The sequence below is a fragment of the Protopterus annectens genome, chromosome 13.part0 (assembly GCF_019279795.1).
Source record: "Protopterus annectens isolate FY-2018-M chromosome 13.part0, PAN1.0, whole genome shotgun sequence".
In the NCBI taxonomy this organism is placed as follows: Eukaryota; Metazoa; Chordata; order Ceratodontiformes; family Protopteridae; genus Protopterus; species Protopterus annectens.
The window spans coordinates 797,434,798-797,459,497 of record NC_056747.1 but is presented as its reverse complement, the minus strand read 5'-3'; the positions used below and the strand labels follow the sequence as shown (position 1 = coordinate 797,459,497).

General features: G+C 39.6%; 1 protein-coding gene across 3 annotated transcripts in view; it reads right to left on the bottom strand.

Annotated features, from left to right (window-relative positions):
* Positions 1 to 24,700, bottom strand: part of TRPV2 (transient receptor potential cation channel subfamily V member 2) — a 1,022,245-nt gene that overhangs the window by 370,702 nt on the left and 626,843 nt on the right. For all 3 annotated transcript variants that reach the window (XM_044054526.1, XM_044054527.1, XM_044054525.1), the window contains exon 5: positions 21,484 to 21,624. In XM_044054526.1, the coding sequence (XP_043910461.1) occupies positions 21,484 to 21,624 (141 nt within the window). The remainder of the gene's footprint in view (positions 1 to 21,483; positions 21,625 to 24,700) is intronic.

Sequence of the window (24,700 nt, the reverse complement as noted above, 5' to 3'; positions counted from 1 at the left end):
TGAAAACGTGTTGCTGTTTGCGTTACTAAATAAATTTTCTATATCAAGCTTATTGTTTGCTCTTCCCTTGGATTCGGATTTATTTGGGCTCAGTGGCTGTGGTGTTTTAATATTACAGACTCTAGATATTGCAATAAACAAGCCATTCAAGGACTATTTGCGCATGGAACTCAACGACTACACTAAAAATAGAATTAAGAGAAATCAGCAGGGAAACTTTGTGAAGCCTAGCCTGCAAGAGGTCGTGACTTGGGTGAAAAATTCATGGGATAAAATCACTGACAGCTGTGTTGCCAATGTACTACGAGCAGGCTACTTGGACAAGCAGTGCTCATTTAAGGAGAGCTCTGTTGCTAGGCATGACAGATTGGGGCCAATGGTTCTACAGGAAATGGAGTTGCAAGAAATTCAGGCTGGAATTCAGGGGTTGGAGACTTATGACAATGTTCCAGAAGAAGATGACATGACTGTATTTGAATAACTTTTCCATTATCAGGTCAACAGAATGGATTGGTTCTGCTTTCAGTTTTATTCCCCTCCTCCGATACACATGTATTGAGATTCTTCTGCACTTTATGTTAAGCATGAAATATTGTACTGTGAAAGCCAAGGTGTAGATATTCTGAAGCTGAAATGTTTGTTGCACTGTTTATGTAGAATTCTCACACAACTGTTAACGTGTTACTTAGAACTGTTGTCCTATAACAGAAAAGTACCAAATAAATGTCAAGTTTGTGTACATGAATAAATGTTGATTTTTGTATATGAATAAATGAATAAATGTAGATTGTTGTACGGGGGGTAAATAAGGCATCTCCGGATAATAAATCGTAATGTGTATTTCGGTGGGGGGAAGAGTATAAGACCCGGTCTTATTTTGTGTAAATATGGTAGTTATGATGTAAAGGAAGGAAACTCATTGTAGTAAACAAGAACATCAACACATGTGACATGTTCTTTGGATATGTTCCTTGGTTTCCTTAATGTTGACAGATGGCAATGTGTTTATTATTTAGCTACAAATAAAATGGACAGCATGGAGCTTATGAGTTTAATGTTAATATTTTAGGTATGAATACATTTTAATTTAGCTTGTTTTTTGCAGGCACACATGTGAAATGTATTTTGTTTGGGCTGCAACAGTTTGCTTAGCACTTACTGTAGATGAGTAATGTTATGAGCTGTTTTAATCTACATGGTTTGATTCCCTCAGCTGTCATATGTATTCTGTGTAACTCTGCCTAGTTATGTCACCAGATAGTACTCCTATCCTACTACTGAGAAGGGACATGTCCAATGAGCTGTTCCAGGCTGTTTGCATATGCATTGTACATTTGTATTTTGAATTCCTGCACTCTTCATTTAGATGGCAATCAGTAATTCATTATATACTTTTTGAGTATGAATCTCAGCACGTCTTGTAGTTTAATGGGTTGCAAGATGCATTTTCACTAAATGCGAGTTTCAAGGCAAGGAAAGTTTGTTTCTCATGCTAAGTCTGTTTTCAATGTGAGAGTGTTTTGTTTTGTCTAGAAAATGTCTATCAGTGTTTTTTCTGTAATTTTTTAAATAGTTTTAAATTAAATACAAATCTCTGTGATAACTGTAAAAGTAAAGAATAAAATAGTATTTACACTGATATGTTTGAACAGTGTTTATGGTAATTTGGGAAAGACAGCCAAGATGTAGGATATTGGTGTAGCTTTTGGGGGCTGATTCATTACCCTGCATATGACCCCGTTTGCCTATAATTTGGATCTGTTGACTCTGGAAGTGTACATTGCAACAATACAGCATTTTAGCCATTCAAGAAGGTAAGGTCAGACCTGTACTGAGTGATGTCAGAAGGTATAGCTATTCTTGATGACAGAGTAGACTTAGGAAGGTCAGAATGAGATGTAGATGTCCTGAAAACATGTAATACCCTCACACCAAAAAAACCCCAAAAAACAAAAAAAAAACAAAACAGTGCACTATATACAGTAATGTGTCTAATTTTTGTTTGACTTCCGGGTTGTTGAGCAAAACAGCAAAGGCTGCTGTGGCATTTATATTATCTGCAATTGTTTTGCTTTATTCATTGCACTAAATAATTAATTCATTCATCAATAGGCCTTGATTGTGTATTACAGTCTAACAATACTGCAGTTTAGTAAAGTAAACGTGAAGGGGTTGATATTTGTTACGTCATATTGCCTGTGTCATTTGGAGTGAAATTCAGAACAGTCTAATCTTCAGCATCCATTATGTTCATAGGTAGGTACTAGGCTATCAGTCCTGGGGCCTATACAAGCCCAGCCAAAAAGGTACCCTTGCTTTTGCCACCCAAAAAAATTATTTTCCTGTGCCACTGTTGAGCAGAGCCACAGAGGTGATCCCCAGGGTGAATTTCCTATTTCCCATCCAATCATCAAGAATTTTCTTGAAGAGTGCTAATGAGGAGCTTTGTTTGATATAGATAGGTAGTTTATTCCAGAGTATGGGAAGTCTCTGGGACAGGAATCTATCCCTCCAGCATGTTCTGTTTAATGTGGTGAGAAGGTTTAGGTCCCTAGAGCGTGTAGCTCGGAGGGATTGGGATTTCTTTAAGTGGAGCATGTCCAACAGCTCTGGGTTTGACATGGTTTTGTATGTTAGGCAGAGATCACCTCTGAGTAGGCGATATGCGATGGAGTAAAGCTGGAATTTTTTGAGACGGTCTGTGTAGGGCATCTGTTTGAGGCCGGTAATCTTCTTTGTGAGGTATTTCTGCAGCCTTTCCAGTTGTTGTAGATGTCTTGTGAGGTACATACCAAAAGGGGCACTGCACTCTATAATGGGTCTAATGAGTGATGAGTAGAGGGGAACAATGACCTCTTTTTTTCTGGATGAGAAACCTTTTGTGATGAGGTGTGCCACATAGAAGGATTTCCTGACTACTGTGGCGATGTGATTATCAAAGGAGAGACTAGTGTCCACCTGTGTCCCAAGATCTCTTATCACACTTTCAGTGTTAAGTATACTACCGCCTATGTTGTAGTTCATGGGTACAGAGTTTTTACCAAAGGGGATGACAATGCACTTTTTGGCATTGAGCTTGAGGCCATGGCTTTGACACCAGGCATGTGTCTCAGTGAAGCCCTTTTGCAGGATGTCCACATCGTTAGGAGTTTCGATTATGGCTCCTAGTTTGCAGTCATCTGTGAACTTCGTTAGCCAAAGACCTTCTGTGTTGGCCTGTACTTCAGAGAAGTAGATACCAAACAGGAGAGGACCCAGGACTGAACCCTGTGGTACTCCACTTGTCACTGGTCTGAAGTCAGATTTGGAGTCTGCTACTTTCACAGTGTGGGTTCTGTTAGTGAGCCAGTTGGCAACCCATCTTGTGACATAGGGATTTATACCTAGTTTAGTGAGTTTATCTGTAATTCCAGAGTGGGGAATGGTGTCAAAAGCCTTGTAGTCATGAGTGCATATTAATGTGATACAGTCTTCTCTTCAAGATGAAATTGTAAAGTCTTTCTGCATTTAGTTAAAAAAATGCTATTCTGGTAGTTATTGTAGAGGGCTAAAGCTTCAGTAATGTTAATGGGCTGCTACCTGTGGCAAGGATGCAGGGTTTGAATTTTTCCACTTTCATTTACCTGTATGTAACTTTGAGCAAGTCACTGTGCAAGACAGTGCATTGGAGCAATAGGGAATTTAAGCTAGGCTCCTTAATGGTCTTCTGGACTGCATGCCTAGTAACTATGAACTTATTATCATTGTCTGCCAGCCACTCCCTATTGCATAGCTGATCCAGTTCAGAAAATGTTATGGTGATATCAGCAACACATCATTTTTAATGCAGCATAACATTTGTAGGTGAAGCACTGAAACACAAAGAGTTTTGCCAGCAGCAGTCTCTGCATTAGTAATACTTCTGTTTAATGTGGAATTATTCAGATGACTTTTACTTCTGCAAATATTGTGCATTGTGCTAATATTTTTCATGATCTCATACTCTTCTATTTAAATCGTGCTACACCTTACCGGATTTTATGGTATGATGCTAGTCTTCTTTATATAGTTTCATGTAGTGCAGCCAATGCTATCAATAAAGTTCATGTAATTTATTTTTTCATAACAATAAATGGAGTACTCTACCAACAAAACTGGTTATAACTGCTAGTGGGCATTGGGTGGGGGTTGTTCTGTGGATGAAAGTACATTATGCTCTTATTTGGTTATTTTTAACAGTCTTTAATTTGGCTTTGCAGGACTAATGTGTGTGTGTGTGTGTGTGTGTGTGTGTGTGTGTGTGTGTGTGTGTGTGTGTGTGTGTGTGTGTGTGTGTGTGTGCATTAAGTAAGAATACTTTAGTTACTGTGTGTTTGTGTGAAACAAATTTGAAATATGCGACTTTAGTAATTATTAATTTTTGACACAAACATCAGCGAAGGATTCACTCAAAGTTGTAGCTGTAATTGCTGAGGTGGGGAATGTCTGTAAATAAAAATGTCTGACCCTGCTGTGCTGAAGGTTAAAAAGTCATTAATCTTTCTTTGCAGGACTAGTGTGCATTTGTGTAAAGCAACTGGAAATACATTGCTGTGGCCATTTTTATCACAATCAGATATGTGTGGATCATAATGACATAATGGCAACAGTTTGAGTGGCCTTTTATGGTTGAAAATTTCTAAAATGGGTACTTTTGGTATTATTGATTAATACATTTTGTTTTGTTGCCTATTAAAAAAAAAATATTAAAAACTACAAATTTAAAATGCATGCTAACAAATGTTGCTGTATTAAACAAGAAATGCAAACATGAATGAATGAATGAACACATGCATTTACTCATGCTCCTAATAATGTATGTAGGAGCACCCATGGTGCACTTAATCAGTCACTGGCCAGATGAATTTTCAGTGAATTTGAGCTTCAAGGGAACAGGCATTTATTATTGTTCATGCTGTCTGTTTTCAGTCTGCAACTGTTTTGATTTGTTTAGAAAATGATCATCAGTGTTTGTAGAGTAAAATTTGAAATAAAAGTTTTAAATTAAATCAAGATCTCTGAAATCATAGTAAAAGTAAAGAAGAAAATAGTATGCACATTGACAGTTTTGAACAGTGTTTTGGCAAATGGAGAGGGAAAGAGACAATTAATGGGACACTGGAATAGCTGCTGGTGTGTGTGTGTCTGGGGGAGGGGGGCAGGGTCCCTGGTCCATTACCCTGCCTAGGGCCCCAATGACCATAATCTGGTTCTGCTTGGAGCAGTTGATAACTGAAAGGGTGATTCAGAGAACTGATAATGTGACCCAGACACAGAAAATCTGAGAAATTTCCTGAGGCATTTGGCTATGGGAATGTGATGATATGCACCATTTAGGTCCAATATTACCATCAAGCTTCCTTGGAGAATAAGAGGTAATAGACTTTGAGGGGCCAACATGTTGTATTTTGGAACTTTTACATGCAAATTGAGGAAGAAAAGATATGGAACTGTTCTCCAAGAAGACTGTCTTTGGTACCAGAAACATTCTAGAATAGAAGCCTTTGCCCCTTTAACTTAATGGCACTGATTCTATGACTCCTAGGATGAGTAAGTGCTGAAGAACCTGAAAAAAAATCTGTTTTTTTTCATAGTGGAGGAGGAACTCCCCTTAAAGGAGGTACTTGTATGCAGTGCTAAATGTATCCCTCCTGAACCATGTTCAACACCCATGAATCAGTCACAATCTGTTGCCAAAGGGGAATGTAAAGAGCCAGCTTTTGGGACAGATTTTGAGTTTTAGGGACAGGGGAGGGAGGGAGTAGGGGGAAGAATGCTGGTATGGGTATTCTGAAGTTGTAGACTGTCCATATCTTAGGAAAGGATCCTTGTTTCTTATTGATACCCTCCTGGCATCTTTTTTTTTGTTCACCAGTTTGGTTTGAGAAGGCTCGGATTATTTGTTTTGCTTCTTGATGTGAAAGAGGATCTGGGAGATTTGTAGTGTAGGGCCTGAAAAATCTTGGAAACTCACTGAATTATTTTCCATTTTTCATCAAATTGTTTGAGGTCCTGAGTAGCAGATAGGTGAAATAAAACTTCCTCATCTCAAGCTGAATTAAAAATTTCAGACTTTACCTTGTGAAAAGACTTTTGATTATATACCCAAGCATACATCCCTCAAAACAGTAGCAGAAGCAAGGGCCCTAGACACAGTATTTGCACAATCATACACACTCCTTAAGACATGTTTAGATACTTGAGAAATGTTGGAGAGAATTGAATTGAGAGAGGCACTACATTCGGAGGGGGGGACAGTGGAAGCAAGAGCTTTCAAACTGTCTCTACAAAAAAGCACAAACTTCCACATATGGGTCTGATAGATAAGAATTTTTTACACCAAAGTGGAAGAAGAAAAAAAATCTCTTACCAGGAGCCTGTTCCCTGCTGGTGAAGATGTAGAAATAGCCTCCAGTTCATGGTGAAAGACCACAACAGAGGAAGCCAGAGAGGTAAGTGAGTGGCCTGAGAAATGACTGCTGGCCACTGCACAGTCACCCACCATCAGCTCAAGTGAAGACTGAGCCTGTGGAGTTTGCAAGGGCTGTTTGGTATTTTTTTTTCTTTCTAGAAACTAGGGAAGTTGGACCAGCAGGAGTGGGGTAAGTATATATCCTGTAACCAAGGAAGATCCTTAAGATGTGCTGAGAAATGCTGGAATGAGTTGTCTGAAATGTTGGTTGTAAAATAGTTTGCACAAGAAAGACACTTACATATTCACAAACATAAAGAGGCCAAAAACCACTTTAATGCAGAATCAGCACTCTAAATTTCATCAGAAAACCCTTCAAAGTCTGACAGAAAAAACATCTGCTAAGTTGTACAGCATGAACATAAGCGCTAGATAACCCATAATATTCTCTGCCCAACTAAATCACTTCTCCACACAACATTTTTCTTTTTCTTTAAATAATAACAAAGTTTACATAAGCAGTCCATTTGTCACAAAATAAGCCCCCATACTAACCAAAGCTAAAATGGTGGGCCATGACAGGAAACTTCATATATTAAACAAATGCCAAGTTTCTTAAAGGGACAGAACCACTAAAATAAAATAAAAGTAAAACAATACTTTCTTTAATCTAATCCAGTAGCATAGCAAGAGTGGGAAGAAGGGGCTTTTGCCCTAGGTGCAACCTTTTAGAGGGTGAAATCTGAGTGACGTTCCTTCATTCTTTTTGTACCTGCATTTCAGAAATGTGCTGTTGCTGGAAGGGAGGAAGGATGTGTGCCTGGGAAGAGACATGATGTATTTTAGACTGTGTTCCTTTTTTTTTTGCTCTTCCAATGAAGATGTGATGGAGCTTGTGTACTTCAGACTCTGTGAGCAATCTACTGAAGCCATCAGCAAGCCACTAGTTCAGGGACTGGCACATGGCACTGGGTGAGCCAGCTATATCTCTGATGTAATATATATATATATATATATATATATATATATATATATATATATATATATATATATATATATATACTAATTAAAATTTCTGTTTGGAAGAGTTCCTAAAGGGAACTTATCTGCCACAAAGGTGCTTAAGGCCAGCTGCTGAGCTGTTTTTTTACGAGGCAACAAGAAAGTACTAAAGATTATCCACTATGGCTTCTGATTTCCCCTCCTCAGGGCTGACCAATCAGCAGTTAAGGTGGAAGTGTGGGATGGAGCCAGAGCTTTTGGAATCTGGGTGGTTGTTGGGTTGTGGGCAAGACACAATCCGTATAGCCTGAGGATTATTTCAGCAGTGGAAATTATGAAAATCTTCTGTTTCAAAAGTATAACCACTGTGATGGACAAAATATAACATTTTATTATTTTTTTAACTAGGTAAGTCCAGAAAGCACAAATGTAATTTTTACAGGTGTGACCTCATAATGCTGCTTGACTTGCTCAGAGTCACAAAGTATATAAGAGAAGTCTGAAGGAATCAAACGGAATCAGACCCAGGGCAACAGGATGACAGTTGTGATCAGCTTCTGCCCTTTAAATGCTGGGCTGAACTATTGTAAGTATGCAAAATTACATAAATGTGTACTTTTGCATTTGTCTGTGTGTGTGTGTGTGTGTGTGTGTGTGTGTGTGTGTGTGTGTGTGTGTGTGTGTGTGTATGTGTGTATATGTGTATGGAAAAGTCCACATGTGCAATGTGATTTACTAAGTTTGCCGGAATGATGATATTCAGAACAGAAAAAAAAAAGAAATGGAAATTATTTTTCACTATACGAGTATCAGGGCTTCTAATGTAAAAGCACTGTGATAAGGGAAATGTCTTGCATGAAAACAAATTTCTTATTCCACTGCTAAAAGACTACTAAAAGTTTTCTTTTTTGTTATTCTGTGTTGATTCTGTGTTAGTTTATACTCCGAAGAACTGTTCTACAACTATGATACAATATATGTGCTTAATGTTTTATTATCCATGTAACATCCACAGTTATAGAGAACAAATATATATAGTTTCTATTATTTTTGATTTGAACACTCGTTGCACAGGTTGGTATATATAAAATGTTAGTATAATGTAGTTGCTGTCAACATCATCGCTTGCATCCCCCTCTGAAAATGGACTTGTTCAGAATGGCCTACGCAGTCGGCAAAATGTAAATAGGTCAACAAATATGCTTCCAGAAGATGACATGAGGAAGACACTTCAGTACTTTTGCTTGTTTATAGAATATTGTTCAAGTACAAGCTAAGGGAAAATCTTCAGACCGTCCGCTATCTGAATATGGAGCACAATCAGGGATGAACCAGGAGGTAATTAATTTCTCACAGCAGAAATATACAGTTGCTGAAAATAAAATCCATGTCTTATAAATGTAGCCCATATGCAACTTCTTTCAGTGAATTTTTAGAACATGCTGCTAGTTCAGATGTAGGGATTTCACTCAAGATAATGCAGACTCTTTACTTCTCCTGCACAAATACTGTAAATAAATGTGGAGCGGCACAGACTTCAATTAATACTGTTGAAACACATGTACCATTTTAAAAGCCCCAGCATCCTTTGATAAAACCGTTAATTGTTACTGCTGTTCATAGGTTCATAGGTTCATACTAGGCTATCTGCCCTAGGGCATTTATAAGCCTAGCCAGAGTGTGTTTGGCTTTCGCTACCCATTTTAAATGAATTTTGCTATGCCCTTTTTCGAGGTTAGTATACCGTGCCTCTGTCTAACAGTGACACAGAAGTGATACCCTGGGTAAACCTACTATCTCTCATCCACTCATCAAGATTCCTCTTGAAGACAGTCAATGATGGACTCCGCCTAACCTGGACTGGGATTTTATTCAGGAGTGAAGGGAGCCTCTGGGTTATGAATCTGTCCCTCCAGCATGTCCTATTTATTTCAGTGCTGAGGTTCAAGTCTCTCGAGCGCATAGCTCGATGGGATTTGGATTTTCTGAGGTGCAGCATGTCCATTAATTCCGGGTTTGACATGGCTTTATACGTCAGGCACAGATCGCCTCTGAGCAGGCGGTATGCCACTGAGTAGAGCTGGAGTTTCTTTAACCGGGCAGCATATGGCATCTGTTTGAGCCCTTTGATCCTCTTGGTGGGGTACTTTTGGGGTCTTTCCAGTTGCTGCAGGTGTCTGGTAAGGTACATCCCTAAAGGGGCATTGTACTCAATTATGGGCCTGATGAGGGATGAGTAAAGAGGCACGATGACCTCCCCTGATCTAGCTGTGAATCCCTTCATGATTAGGTGGGCTATATAAAATGTTTTTCTAACCACTTTGGCCACGTGGTTGTCAAATGAGAGATTGCTTTCAACTTGGGTCCCCAGGTCCCTAATCACTTCTTCCGTACTTAATGGATTACCACCTATGTGGTAATTTGTGGGCACTTTGTTTTTGCCAAAGGGGATGACTATACACTTTTTGGCATTTAGCTTGAGGCCATGGCTCTGGCACCAGTTGTCTGTTTCTATGAGGCCCTTTTGTAGGATTCTTGTGTCAGCTGGAGAGTCTATTATGGCACCCAGTTTGCAGCCATCTGTGAACTTGGTCAGCCACAGTCCTTCCATGTTAGCCTGTACCTCTGAGAAATATATACTGAACAAGAGAGGTCCCAGGACTGAGCCTTGTGGGATACCACTTGTAACTGGTTTGGAGTCTGACATGGCTCCAGCAATTCTAACCATGTGGGTTCTGTCCTTGAGCCAGTTTGCAACCCATCTAGTGACATAGGAGTTTATATTTAAACTGGTGAGCTTATCTATAATGCCCGAGTGGGGTATAGTATCGAAGGCTTTTGCAAGGTCCAGGTAGGCTGTGTGGACCACCTTCCCCTCGTCAATGGCCTTGGTGACTGTTTCAAAGAAATCAACCAGGTTTAAGAGGCAGGATCTGCCCTTAACAAAGCCGAACTGGGTAGGATCCAGTGTCTGTAGGTCCCAATATCTTTATTTATGAGGTCCATGATGATCCTTTCCATAGCTTTGCAGACCAAGCTAGTCTAACTTATGTGGTGATAGTTTCCAGGATCCATTGAGGCACCACCTTTGTGGAGATGGACCACTGTTGCTGTACGCCACTCTTTGGGTACATATCCTGTAGTAAGGCTGAGATTGGACAGTAGTTTTATGTTTGGGTTTAGTTCTTCTTGGAGTTCATGTAGGACGCAGCCCGGGACACCGTCTGGTCCCATTGATGCTGTGTTTTTTGCTTTGGAGAGGGCGTCTCTTACCTGAGCATCTGAGATGTCAGGGGGGCAGCACTCTGCTGGGATAGATATTTGCCCTTTTGGTGGGAAGGGGAGAAGTTTGCGCTGAACCTGTCAGCTAGGATGTTGGCAATGTCTGTGGGTTCAGTGTATTTTTTGTCATTTTCGACTAATTCTGAGCATATCTGGGAATTCCCACCCAGGTTCCTAACATAACTAAAGAAAGCCTTGTGATTATCCTTAGTGTCCTGTGCAATTTTTCTCTTGAAGCTGGCCTTAGACGATTTTATGAGTGCCCGTAGTTTTTGCTAATACTGATCAGAGATGCCTTCCCTTTTGGGATTTTGCTTTTTATTTTTTTTTTAAATGGGGAAAAAAAAAGCCGAATATACAAAATTATGAGTTTTTGAAAAAGCTAAGAGTAAGGCAAAATGTGAGAAAAGGAAGAAAAAAGTAATGTCCATAGTATGGGGAGCCAAAAAAAACGGGGGGGGTCAGAGGAGAGGACTGGGGGGTGGAGGCTGTTGAAATGGTAGGCCTAGTCATCAGTTCATTTAATTCCAGACCTGTACATAGAGTTATTGCAATGTATCATTGTTGCAACTAAATACCAGTAACTGTAAGTGTCCCTTTGTTAGACAGATCAACATACTGTGGTATATAGACCTGTTGTAATGTAAGAGCTTGTAGCTACAGGTCTGTCTGTATGTACTACTCCTAAAACTTTGCAGCACAAACTAAAAGGTTTCTTAGGAGGGGTGGCACTGACAGAATGATACTGGAAGTGCCTAGGGGGCCCCCAACTTTCATTTGCTGGGGGCCCCCAAAATGCTAACACCGGCCCTGGACCTCATAATGCTGCTTGACTTGCTCAGGGTCACAAAGTATATAAGAGAAGTCTGAAGTAATCAAATGGAATCCGACCCAGGGCAACAGGATGACAGTTGTGATCAGCTTCTGCCCTTTAAATGCTGGGCTGAACTATTGTAAGTATGCAAAATTACATAAATGTGTACTTTTGCATTTGTCTGTGTGTGTGTGTGTGTGTGTGTGTGTGTGTGTGTGTGTGTGTGTGTGTGTGTGTGTGTATGTGTGTATATGTGTATGGAAAAGTCCACATGTGCAATGTGATTTACTAAGTTTGCTGGAATGATGATATTCAGAACAGAAAAAAAAAAGAAATGGAAATAATTTTTCACTATATGAGTATCAGGGCTTCTAATGTAAAAGCACTGTGATAAGGGAAATATCTTGCATGAAAACAAATTTCTTATTCCACTGCTAAAAGACTACTAAAAGTTTTCTTTTTTGTTATTCTGTGTTGATTCTGTGTTAGTTTATACTCCGAAGAACTGTTCTACAACTATGATAATATCTGATACAATATATGTGCTTAATGTTTTATTATCCATGTAACATCCACAGTTATATAGAACAAATATATATAGTTTCTATTATTTTTGATTTGAACAGTCGTTGCACAGGTTGGTATATGTAAAATGTTAATATAATGTAGTTGCTGTCAACATCATCGCTTGCATCCCCTTCTGAAAATGGACTTGTCCAGAATGGCCTACGCAGTCGGCAAAATGTAAATAGGTCAACAAATATGCTTCCAGAAGATGACATGAGGAAGACACTTCAGTACTTTTGCTTGTTTATAAAATATTGTTCAAGTACAAGCTAAGGGAAAATCTTCAGACCGTCCGCTATCTGAATATGGAGCACAATCAGGGATGAACCAGGAGGTAATTAATTTCTCACAGCAGAAATATACAGCTGCTGAAAATAAAATCCATGTCTTATAAATGTAGCCCATATGCAACTTCTTTCAGTGAATTTTTAGAACATGCTGCTAGTTCAGATGTAGGGATTTCACTCAAGATAATGCAGACTCTTTACTTCTCCTGCACAAATACTGTAAATAAATGTGGAGCGGCACAGACTTCAATTAATACTGTTGAAACACATGTACCATTTTAAAAGACCCAGCATCCTTTGATAAAACCGTTAATTGTTACTGCTGTTCATAGGTTCATAGGTTCATACTAGGCTATCTGCCCTAGGGCATTTATAAGCCTAGCCAGAGTGTGTTTGGCTTTCGCTACCCATTTTAAATGAATTTTGCTATGCCCTTTTTCGAGGTTAGTATACCGTGCCTCTGTCTAACAGTGACACAGAAGTGATACCCGGGGTAAACCTACTATCTCCCATCCACTCATCAAGATTCCTCTTGAAGACAGTCAATGAGGGACTCTGCCTAACCTGGACTGGGATTTTATTCAGGAGTGAAGGGAGCCTCTGGGTTATGAATCTGTCCCTCCAGCATGTCCTATTTATTTCAGTGCTGAGGTTCAAGTCTCTCGAGCGCATAGCTCGATGGGATTTGGATTTTCTGAGGTGCAGCATGTCCATTAATTCCGGGTTGGACATGGCTTTATACGTCAGGCACAGATCGCCTCTGAGCAGGTGGTATGCCACTGAGTAGAGCTGGAGTTTCTTTAACCGGGCAGCATATGGCATCTGTTTGAGCCCTTTGATCCTCTTGGTGAGGTACTTTTGGGGTCTTTCCAGTTGCTGCAGGTGTCTAGTAAGGTACATCCCAAAAGGGGCATTGTACTCAATTATGGGCCTGATGAGGGCTGAGTAAAGAGGCACGATGACCTCCCCTGATCTAGCTGTGAATCCCTTCATGATTAGGTGGGCTATATAAAATGTTTTTCTAACCACTTTGGCCACGTGGTTGTTAAATGAGAGATTGCTATCAACTTGGGTACCCAGGTCCCTAATCACTTCTTCCATACTTAATGGATTACCACCTATGTGGTAATTTGTGGGCACTTTGTTTTTGCCAAAGGGATGACTATACACTTTTTGGCATTTAGCTTGAGGCCATGGCTCTGGCACCAGTTGTCTGTTTCTATGAGGCCCTTTTGTAGGATGCTTGTGTTGGCTGGAGAGTCTATTATGGCACCCAGTTTGCAGCCATCTGTGAACTTGGTCAGCCACAGTCCTTCCGTGTTAGCCTGTACCTCTGAGAAATATATACCGAACAAGAGAGGTCCCAGGACTGAGCCTTGTGGGACACCACTTGTAACTGGTTTGGAGTCTGACATGGCTCCAGCAATTCTAACCATGTGGGTTCTGTCCTTGAGCCAGTTTGCAACCCATCTAGTGACATAGGAGTTTATATTTAAACTGGTGAGCTTATCTATAATGCCCGAGTGGGGTATTGTATCGAAGGCTTTTGCAAGGTCCAGGTAGGCTGTGTGGACCACCTTCCCCTCGTCAATGGCCTTGGTGACTGTTTCAAAGAAATCAACCAGGTTTAAGAGGCAGGATCTGCCCTTAACAAAGCCGAACTGGGTAGGATCCAGTGTCTGTAGGTCCCAATATCTTTATTTATGAGGTCCATGGTGATCCTTTCCATAGCTTTGCAGACCAAGCTAGTCAAGCTTATGGGGTGATAGTTTCCAGGATCCATTGAGGCACCACCTTTGTGGAGAGGGACCACTGTTGCTGTACGCCACTCTTTGGGTACATATCCTGTAGTAAGGCTGAGATTGAACAGTAGTTTTATGTTTGGGTTTAGTTCTTCTTGGAGTTCATGTAGGACGCAGCCCGGGACACCATCTGGTCCCATTGATGCTGTGTTTTTTGCTTTGGAGAGGGCGTCTCTTACCTGAGCATCTGAGATGTCAGGGGGGCAGCACTCTGCTGGGATAGATATTTGCCCTTTTGGTGGGGAAGGGGGGGAGAAGTTTGCGCTGAACCTGTCAGCTAGGATGTTGGCAATGTCTGTGGGTTCAGTGTATTTTTTGTCATTTTGGACTAATTCTGAGCATATCTGGGAATTCCCACCCAGGTTCCTAACATAACTAAAGAAAGCCTTGTGATTATCCTTAGTGTCCTGTGCAATTTTTCTCTTGAAGCTGGCCTTAGACGATTTTATGAGTGCCCGTAGTTTTTTGCTAATACTGATCAGAGATGCCTTCCCTTTTTGGGATTTTGCTCTATCATGTAGTAGCTTCCTCCTTCTATTGTATAGTTTGTTTATGGCTGGGGTCCACCAGACAGGACGCCTAACTTTGGAGGATTGGGTCTTGGTTTTATTTGGGATTGCATAATCCATGCATTCCTGAAGGTGTTCATAGAATGCATTTATAAAGGATTCTGTGGTCTGGGCCATATTTTCCACAGGCCTGGGGGCTTTGAAGGATTCCACCTCTGTTTTGAGGAGTGTGAAATTTGCTTTAGAGAAGTTTTTCACTGTGGTTTTCTGGGCAGGGGGTGGGGTCGGGATGTGAATATCCAGTGAGATTACTTTATGGTCTGATCTTACCAGTGAGGGATACACTTCTGGTCTGGAGCATTGAGCCCCCATGTGGTGATGATCAGGTCCAGTATGTTTTCCCCTCTTGTGGGAGTGGTAACAAGTTGTTAGCATTTGAGTTTATAAATTCTAGGAACCTTTGGGCTAGGGTGTTGGAGCTAGAGTAATGCTCCCAGTCTATGTTTGGGTAGTTGAAGTCGCCCAATATAATGGTGTTTGGAGAGAACTTCATATTTTTCAGTGTTCTCAGGAAGGTCACGTGGGGTTCCTGGGTTTGGGAGGGTGGTCTGTAGCAGGCTATAAACTGGAAGGCAGTTTTACCCACTGTTAGTTGCACATGGATAGTCCCTGATGCTTCGTGCTATGCCACCAACCTGGAGGTGTGGGTATCTTTGATGAATATTGATACTCCCCCTCCTTTTGTGGTTCGGTCCAAGTTTTGGGGCCGAAAAACATGGTATGAGGTATAACCTGGTAGTGCTGGGGTGCTCTCGGGAGCCTTGAACCAGGTTCCTGTTACTGCACAGATATTGATGTTCTCCATGCTAAGGAGAGTTTTGAGTGCGTGCATCTTGAGATTTAGACTTCTGGCGTTGAGTGGCATTACTCTTAGTTTCTTATCCCTTGCGATACCTATGGAGGTGGGTTTGTGTTTTGAGCCTTGCCTAAAAAAGGCACTATGGGGGTAGCAAGAGCCTTTGCCAATATCCGAAAGCCCAGGGGTGACAGGTGCAAGCCATCCCTAGCGAAGCATCGTGGCTTGTCGAGCATGTCATCCCAGGCAGACAGGCATTGGATCCCCTTTGAATGACACCAATACTTAAGCCAATTGTTGAAATTGATCATCTTGTCTTCATATTGTGGCATCATTATTGGTGAGGGTAAGATGCTACTCAAGGTCAGGGTCATACAGGCCTGGGCTACATGCTCAGAGAGCTCTTCTATGTCTCTTTTCATGTAGTCCAGGGAGTTATGTCTCAGGTCATTCACACCAGCATGGACAATGACTGAGTCATATTTGTACTTGCCTTGGAGTGACCTGAGTGCTTGTGTTATGTGGCGGATCCTAGCACCCGACAGGCAGCTCACCGTGACCTTCTCCTTGTTCAGCCTGGTGAGCGGGATGTCAGTGTGCCTGACGATAGAGTCACCTATTACAAGTGTATCAGGTGTGTTGTTTAGCCTTAAGGGCTGTGACTGTTCAGCACACTGGCTTTGTGAGCTATGTGTTGCACGTGTTTTGTTTTGGGGTAGCGGTTGCTTGGGTGTCTGCTTTGGAGGTCTCTGCTGCTTAGGTAGATTTTTATTTAGAGCCTCCGAGTATGTTTTTGTGTGTTTATGTGTTTGGTTTGCTGTCATGGTAGGTCTATGTGAGACTGGAATTGTAGTGAGTGTGGTTTCCTTCTCCTCCTGACTGGTTATGCCAGTACTGAGTTGAGAGAGCTTAGCCTCCAGTTTGGCTATATGGTTGCATCTCTCACATGTGCTGGAATTTGTTGGGAGGAGGAGAGGGTTGTCTGTGTACATGAGACAGTTGTAACATTGCCTCAAGATTCCCAGATTCACCAGCTGGACCGGAGAGGAGATTGACAACTGACCTTTGGACATGCTAGAATAGTATTGGGAATTCCTTTATAATTGAAAAAAAGGGCCAGTGGGGAATAAAATACTCAAGGGGAGTTTGTGAGGGTATAGTGCTTTTAATTTTTTAGTGCTGACTTATATAATTGCTTTAGTGAGTAAGTGCCAGGCTTTAGAGTGGGAATAGGGTGTTTATTATGAGAACTAGATCAGTTCTAAGGGAAAAAGTGAAGAGCAGACTTTGTGGAGCCGACAATGGTTTAAACCCAGTTAAGAGGCACTGCCCGATGCCGCGCTATGTGCAAAATCGTGCAAAGCCACACTAAAGCGGGTTTTATACAGGGGGACTTGAAAGAGCTACAAATTGGCCCAAAACAGCCAATAGACTACCAGATTCTTGTGCTGGGAACACTCCTCCAGGGATAGATAGGCTGCTCAAAGCTCCCCACTGTCACTGGTGAACAAAGAAGCCTCCCTTTATCCAAGAAAGGAAATGGGCAACACAGGATTTTGTACCTATAGGTAGCATAATATTGTAAATAAGAAAGCACAAGTCATGCCCTATGTGTTCTTCCTCCTATTATTTTTAATCCTAGCCCATTTATCTCTCACATTTCTTACTGAATAATGCTACCTAATGATATGAAAGTTCTGACTTACTGACCCCTTCTTCTAGTTGCACTTAGGGTTAGGACAATATTAATAAAATCTGAGTGGTCAAGCTCAGAGCTGTACAGCTGAGCTTAGGACACTCCTATACTCCAAAGGCTTGTCAGGTAGTAACCTTTACATAATTTAGCTTAAGTTAAATTCCTGCACTCACTCACACACACACACACACACACACACACACACACACACACACACACACACACACACACACACACACACACACATCTTGACCCATCTATGCAGGTAATGATGATCAAATCACAACATCAGTCAATATGCTATTAATATGACACAGTAATCTGTTAAATTATCAGTATTGTATGAGTAGTATAACATAGTGCTATGATGAAATGCTTACCAGGCAGGGGATTAATCACAGGCAGGGACAAGTAATAAGCCATTGCTGTAGTCAGACTTAACCAAAGTATCTGACAGAAGAGCAATATGACTTTTATGACAGAAAAACACAGAGAAGCTAGGAATAGGAAACTGGTGTCTTTAAAGCAAGCTACCGTTAGCTAAGTTAATAGAAAGGACCTGTACACCCGTGCCTTTTTAAGGCTAAAAAAAAAAACATGCATTATGGCAAAAAGTACTTAGTGCATCGATAACATACACAATTATGACCCACAACAAGATGTAATAGTATTCTGAAGGAAGGGTAATAACAATGAAAAATAAGGTTTTACCTTTTGACATATCACTATTGTATGAAAGCATTCATGTAAATAGTGTAAATATGATGTAAGTTTACTGATGTTTTACCAAATGCATAATACCTGTGTTTACTCTTGTGAAATGTTGTGATATGTAAATGAAAAACAATAAAAAATATTATTGAAAAAAAAAAAAAGATTCTAGAGGAGTGTGGAGCATTTTGTAATCCCATCATGGCAGAGCAGTTAACTCAAAGATGGGGGTTTTGGTTGGAGCTTGGTACTGCCAGTAATAGTCCTGTTAGCTGGGAAGCAAAGTTGCTTAACTAGAGAACTGTCTATGAAAGGATTTAAGTTACAGAGATTTTGGAATGTTTAACAGAGACTTTGCATTATTTCATGTACTCATGTAAGGCTTGTTGTTTCCAGTGGTGGAAGTCCTGTTGAAGAGAAACTTTGGACTGTTTGCTGTGTGTGATTCTGTTAAATGTTTTTTTTTTGAGCACATATAATTTATAAAGTGTATGTGAGACTGTCAGCCTTGAAATCTGTGCTTGCTGCTGAAGTGGTCAATGAACCGAACTACCTTCTTATTGTAAAAACTGTTCTACTGCATTCCTGTTTGGTTTTCCACTTGCTGCTACCTTTTGGTTTCTATTTGAAGTCAGCATAATTTTAGGTTTATCTGAATAAAACCACTGTTATTAGAAAACACACATGTCTGCTGCTTGGAAATTTCACAGTATCTTTCCCAGCAATAACAGAAACACGCAGACAAAACTGATAAGGCAGACAGATGGAATGTACTGAGAATAAAGAATAACAGAAGCACTGTAAGACTAGATATTACATTGCCTTTGAGACCATGCAGTATCTGTTGCACACCTGCTTATGCTGACATTAAGCTGATGACCCATATTACCTTGTACCAGAAATATGCATTAAAATAAAAAGCCTAAACCCGCTCTCCAGTTTGGCTCTGTTGAACATCAGAGCCCATAATGTGTAAATTAACATTAGCACAATTATTTTCTAACACCCTTGTGAGTGTCCTCAGCCCCTCAGGTATGTATAGATACTGGAGTGTTTACTAATGAAGACTGTGGAGTCCCAAGCCAGTAGTAGCATCATCAGTTCTGCAGAATATGAATTATCAGTTCACTAAACATTTACAACATGGATACATGCTAGGGTAAACAGAAATATAGCTTAATTAATTTTGGTCACTCTTCTGACACAGAACCTGTCTTTTCAGAATAAGGTGCAAATCAAGGATTTCTGGAAGATAAAGCTGGGCAAAACAAAATTCTCCAAATTATGTACATTTAATTTAATGGTACATGTCTTTTCCAAAAATGCTGTTGCCTAGGTAATTGAAAATTTGATATGTGTTGTAAAATAATTGATGACATTATTATTGGGTCACTCAGAACAACATGATCAAAGACCATTGCTACTGCTGCTAAATAAATTAAAACAGCATAATGTTAAGTTGAACAAGATCCAGTATAAAATAAAAGTATTATATCTGAAATACATAGTTCTTATTCTATTGTCAGGGGGACCGACATTGGATGCAAACTTGTGGAAATGCAAATGTTAGAAGATAAGGAGGCATTATGGATGTTTCTATGAGATATACAGTACCTTGCAAAGTTTGTATCTAATATTTCTAAGATAGCTATGAGGTTAATGAAGTAAAGTGAGCAAAATGTAACATAGGAATGGAGCTATGGACAATAATTTTTGAATGGATAAGAAACTAGTCAAACAAGTTCCATTGTTAAAATACTTTTATGTGAATACATCAATTATGTTGCAATTAAATTAGAGTCAGAATAACAGAGCAGACGTGATCCTACAAGAGAAAATACTGCTTGCATATAGGTAAAGGGCATTTAATGAGCTACACATAGCAGATATACTGAGGGAATTATATCTTCTAGAGGACCATAAAGATTTGCCTGAAAAAGAACTAGAGATTCTTTTGTCAATAGCATGATCACCAGTAGCAGAAAAAATTCAGAGAAGTGCTAACACTGAATTAAAATTGTAGTTGCTGAAAGAAGTTGCAGTGAGAGAAACATAGAGTATGCAAAGCATAAAGTGCTTAAAATATGTTAAACAAACCATTCTTGATTGACACTTTCCTTGACATTTTTTGTCACTCTTTAATGTTATTTTGTGTCAGCTACCACAAGAACTTTTAGCTAGAGATGTCCATGTTCTCATTTCTATCATTAATTAAACCATAAAATAAACCTGGTCTATATTACGTTATCGAATGCTGGTAATGTCGAACACCACAACACCGACACGTAATGCACGAACTACGGTAACGGCAAATGTACAAAACCACAAAACGCAAAATGTCGAAGTGTGATGGTTGGCTCATCTACAGTATAGCTCCATAAGGTAAGTGTGCGATAGTTACGGACCTTAGGGTTAGGGTGCAGGTTAAGGTAAAGAGCAAGAGTAATATGTAAGTATTTAGTGTAGGGTTAGAAGTAGGGTTTTGTTAACTGCATGTGTGTGGATTATTTGTTTTGTTTGGGTATATGTCTGTAGGGTAAGTGTGCGATAGTTACAGACCTTAGGATTAGGGTGCGGGTTAAGGTAAGTGCATAGATAGTAATGTATGTAAGGTTTAGTGTAGTGTTAGAAGTAGGGTTTGGTTTGTGTATGTATGTGTTTTATTTATTATGTTTGGGTATGTAGTATGTAGCGCGGTGCTGTTGACCGACTATGATGATTCGAGATTTGAAAATTTGTGGTTTAGGGGGTTAGACGTGTTTGCAGTTCGGCCTTTGTGTGTCAGTGTTGTGGTGTTCGACATTACCAGCATTCGATAACATAATATAGAACCAATAAACCAAGCCACACTGGAGCAAAAGTAGTGAAGAACCCTTTTTTATTCCAAAAGCAGAGAAAACCCATTTTAAACATTTTAAATTTCTTTTGAGTCATTTTTCACTACTTTTATCAGTTCTGGATAACCTTATCAGCAAGAAGATTTTGTAGTTATCCTTTTAGTTATGAAATGACATGGACAATCAATTTTAAATTCTCTATCATATGGAGTAAACAGTGCCAAAACTATCCTCTCCCATTGAACACTGTAGCTATCATATCCTGGTGTGCACTGTATGCAGGATCAACTGCAAAAAGTTATTGTGTTTATAACAAAATATGTCAGCTATAAAGGATGATGTGATTGCTATGCAATAACAGAAATAAAAACACTGCACATGTTTAAGGGGTTATTAACACATGCAGCTGTAGAAAATGCTGTGAACTGATTTGCAGGGAGACACCAACAGAGTGGAATTCTGGGATTTCCAGGGGTAGAATATGGTAGCAGCAATGCCTGAGAACAGACTGAAAAGAAATTATAAAAATATCTTATATCATCTGTTTAGTCATCATGTGCAACAATTCTGAAGTTCAACTTTTCCTACAAAATACTTGCCTATCCACAAAAATGCATGGCTTCTAGCTTGGAATGAAGTTCATATGTTCAATGTCTGTATGCAGAAGTTACAGATTTTTAGTTTACATACCAAAATAAAATCCATTGCCTTCTTTTTTCTGTTGGAAGAACTCCCCACAGGCTTTTGCATGAACATTGGCACCTTTGCTGATGAGAAGCTCTACTAACTCTATATTCCTCCGTTCAATTGCAATATGAAGTGCAGTTTGGCCTACAGAAAAAAAATGTTTTTCTCAGTTTGAAGATTCTTCAGAACTAACATTTACTAATGGTTACCTGTAGAGTAACATTTTAATTTTTCAAAGCATCTCTATCCTATGATTCAGCTCATGAAACAGTCAGTAATGTGTATGTGCTGGGCATAATATCTGGGGTCAAGGATTAAACCCTTTATTCTATTCTCATCTTAGAAACATTCCTAGTAAAGATTATATACATAAATGTTGATGGTCACTATTTCAAATTATGGTATTTGCAGGTAGTATATGAAATACATGCAAGCAACGCATCAATATATTTAATTCAGTTAGTTATTCTTTTTGGTAGCAAACAAAATGTACATAGTGCCAAAGCAGTGCAAAGTTATGATACTGGTCAGTGTATAGACCATATTGGCAGCCCATCAGTCATTACGTACTGAACAGTAAACAAAAAGCTACATCTGTTAGTGTACACCACACCAAAATCAAAAGGAGGCACAAAAATGATCAAGGATGAGACACTTGTGGGTGGTGAGTGCAGTCATTATCTGCCACTGGCATGCTGAGTGGTAATGTAAGTATAGCTAGAAACACAACTCATTGTAAATAGAGAAAAGATGCCTCCTGAAGCCCTTCTGTTTTGTATGCTTAGAGAATATTAATTCAGGAAAAACCTGTAGTATATACTATTTCTAGAAAATGACAGCTCCATATTATTTTTTAACAACACAGTCTTGATTAAGCTTGTATGTAGACACATTAATACTAATACTAATGCTAGCAGTTTTAGGATAAACCCATTAAAACCATATAACTCCTGTCTGTGATGGTCAGACTGAAGGAATGCCTTAGTAAGGGAAAATAAATCTAGGTAACACTAATAGCATAGTATTACTGCATACTGAGATGCAAATACAAAGAATAGTTATGGTTTGCATACTAAAAGCACAAAAACAGTACTTAGTTACACATTGTCATATGGTAGTAACTTAGCTATCAGTTGTATAGTCAAAGAGAATGATATATTATGTACTAATATACAAAATGAAGTGACTGAATCATAGTATTTTGGAAACGTTTCAAAGACCCGTTCTGCCAAAAGCATGTTTTGATGTTTCTCTAATATATCTTGTAATGAAGAATACATAAACCAATTAACAGGAGCAAGCCCTCCTTCACCCCTGCTAAATATTAAAATTAGTTCCATAGTTGCTAAACATACCTCTCAACCTCTTAGAACAAAAAATCTTGGCAAAGCCTAAAATGATGGGGGGGGGGGGCAAATAGGGACAGATGTTAAATATTGCTCTTACAAACTTAGAAAGTTGATAGAATAATAGGTTTTGCATTAGCATGAATTTTCTGAAGGATGTGGAGTCTTAAACTCAACTATTTGTCATTATTTAATGACTTCAATCCTCAGCTATTTGTCAGAAAAGTACAGATTTACAGATTTTAGGAGGAACACACAAAAAATATGAAGCAAAAATATGGACATTCTGCAAAAATCTGTACAGCTGAGAGGTATGTTGCTAAATCATAGGGAAAAAAATAATCTTCAGTGTACTGCACAACCAAAGTATACCCATTCACAAGATGTAGCAACACTGTCTCATGCACTTCTCATATCAGACAGGGAAGTCTTCCACAAGCAGTCCTTTACCATTTCCAGTTTGTATACATATTTGTAATGACTGCATCCACATGAGAAGTGATAATGAAATGTGTTACATATTGTTGGGAAAACAGCTGCGAAAAGAGAGATTTTAGACTATTTATTTAATTATTTTTTTCATTTTGAAACCAGGTGAAGAAACTGCTCCTGCATTGACCCTTTTCAACTGTAACACATAAAAAAATCATAAAAGATTACACTGTACAATCATTAGATAAAAACAGGCATAATGCAAGCTGATTCATTTTACAAAAAACAGACCAGGAATTTAGGTCTTGGCATAAGCCATGTCAAAACATATGTCTTTTGCTTTTTCTCTGTGGTTAAGACTGAACATATGGAGTACTGTAATGCAATAAATTAACAGTTCACTGAGAAAGGAAAACACTGGCCCTTGTCTGGGATTGAAGCTAGGACCCCCCTTCACTCTATGCGGTTGCCACTGCCATTTGACCAGCAAGGAGTATCTGGACAGTTGAGTACCTGGTTTCCTCCAAGTGCAGTTTTTCTCCTGTCAGCTAGGAAACCACCATGGTGGTGAGCTTTTGAACACACTAATGGCATTAGAGATGACGTTCAGTGGCTTTGCTTACAAGCCTTTTCAGCTGCCAGTTTCCACTGGAGGTGAGTACCATCAATTCAGCTGTAAGTCCCCCACCCTGGATAAGGGAAGAATGTCCAATCAACTTTTAACAGACAGCTGTCTAATGACCAATTTGCATTCCTGAAGCCTGTCATTGGAGCCATAGGAAAATGTTTTTCTGTGCCAGGAAGCAGGGTCTACAACATATAAATTGCTTAACATGTTTTGACACAGGTAGTACTTGTAATAACATACATTTTTACTGTATCAGTTGATTTATGAAGGGTCTTCCGCAAAACTTCAACAAATGGGTTAATTCTTTCCACCATTCACAATTCAGGCCTGTTTCTCAGACAATGCTGTGCGGGATGGCACATCCATATCCTGTGCTAGCAAATGCTAAGTTAGTAAGTGTCAACTGCTTAAAGACAGCAAGCCCCAAGAGCCCGTCAGTTGACCCCAATCACTGGAATGCACACTTACTGCAAATCACGAAATGATAATTTGACATCCACACTGATATTAAAAAGCATACAAATATAATTTTACAGTGAATATCACTGATGGGTCAACTGCTGGGATGAATTCCAAATGGAAATTCATCAGTGCTGAGACAGAGAACAGGCCAAGGACTGAGATTCACTAGACCAAGGTCTGAAGCAGAGATATATCAATGGAACCCCAACTCCTTGGCCTGTGATCGATACAATAATGTTCAATGAAAATGTAAAGCAAAGACTACATGACTTTAGCAGAAATGTTTGCAATGAATACATTCTTGAAGCAAGCACTGGAAGCAGCTATGCCTCTAATGGAGTGGCTTTGACCA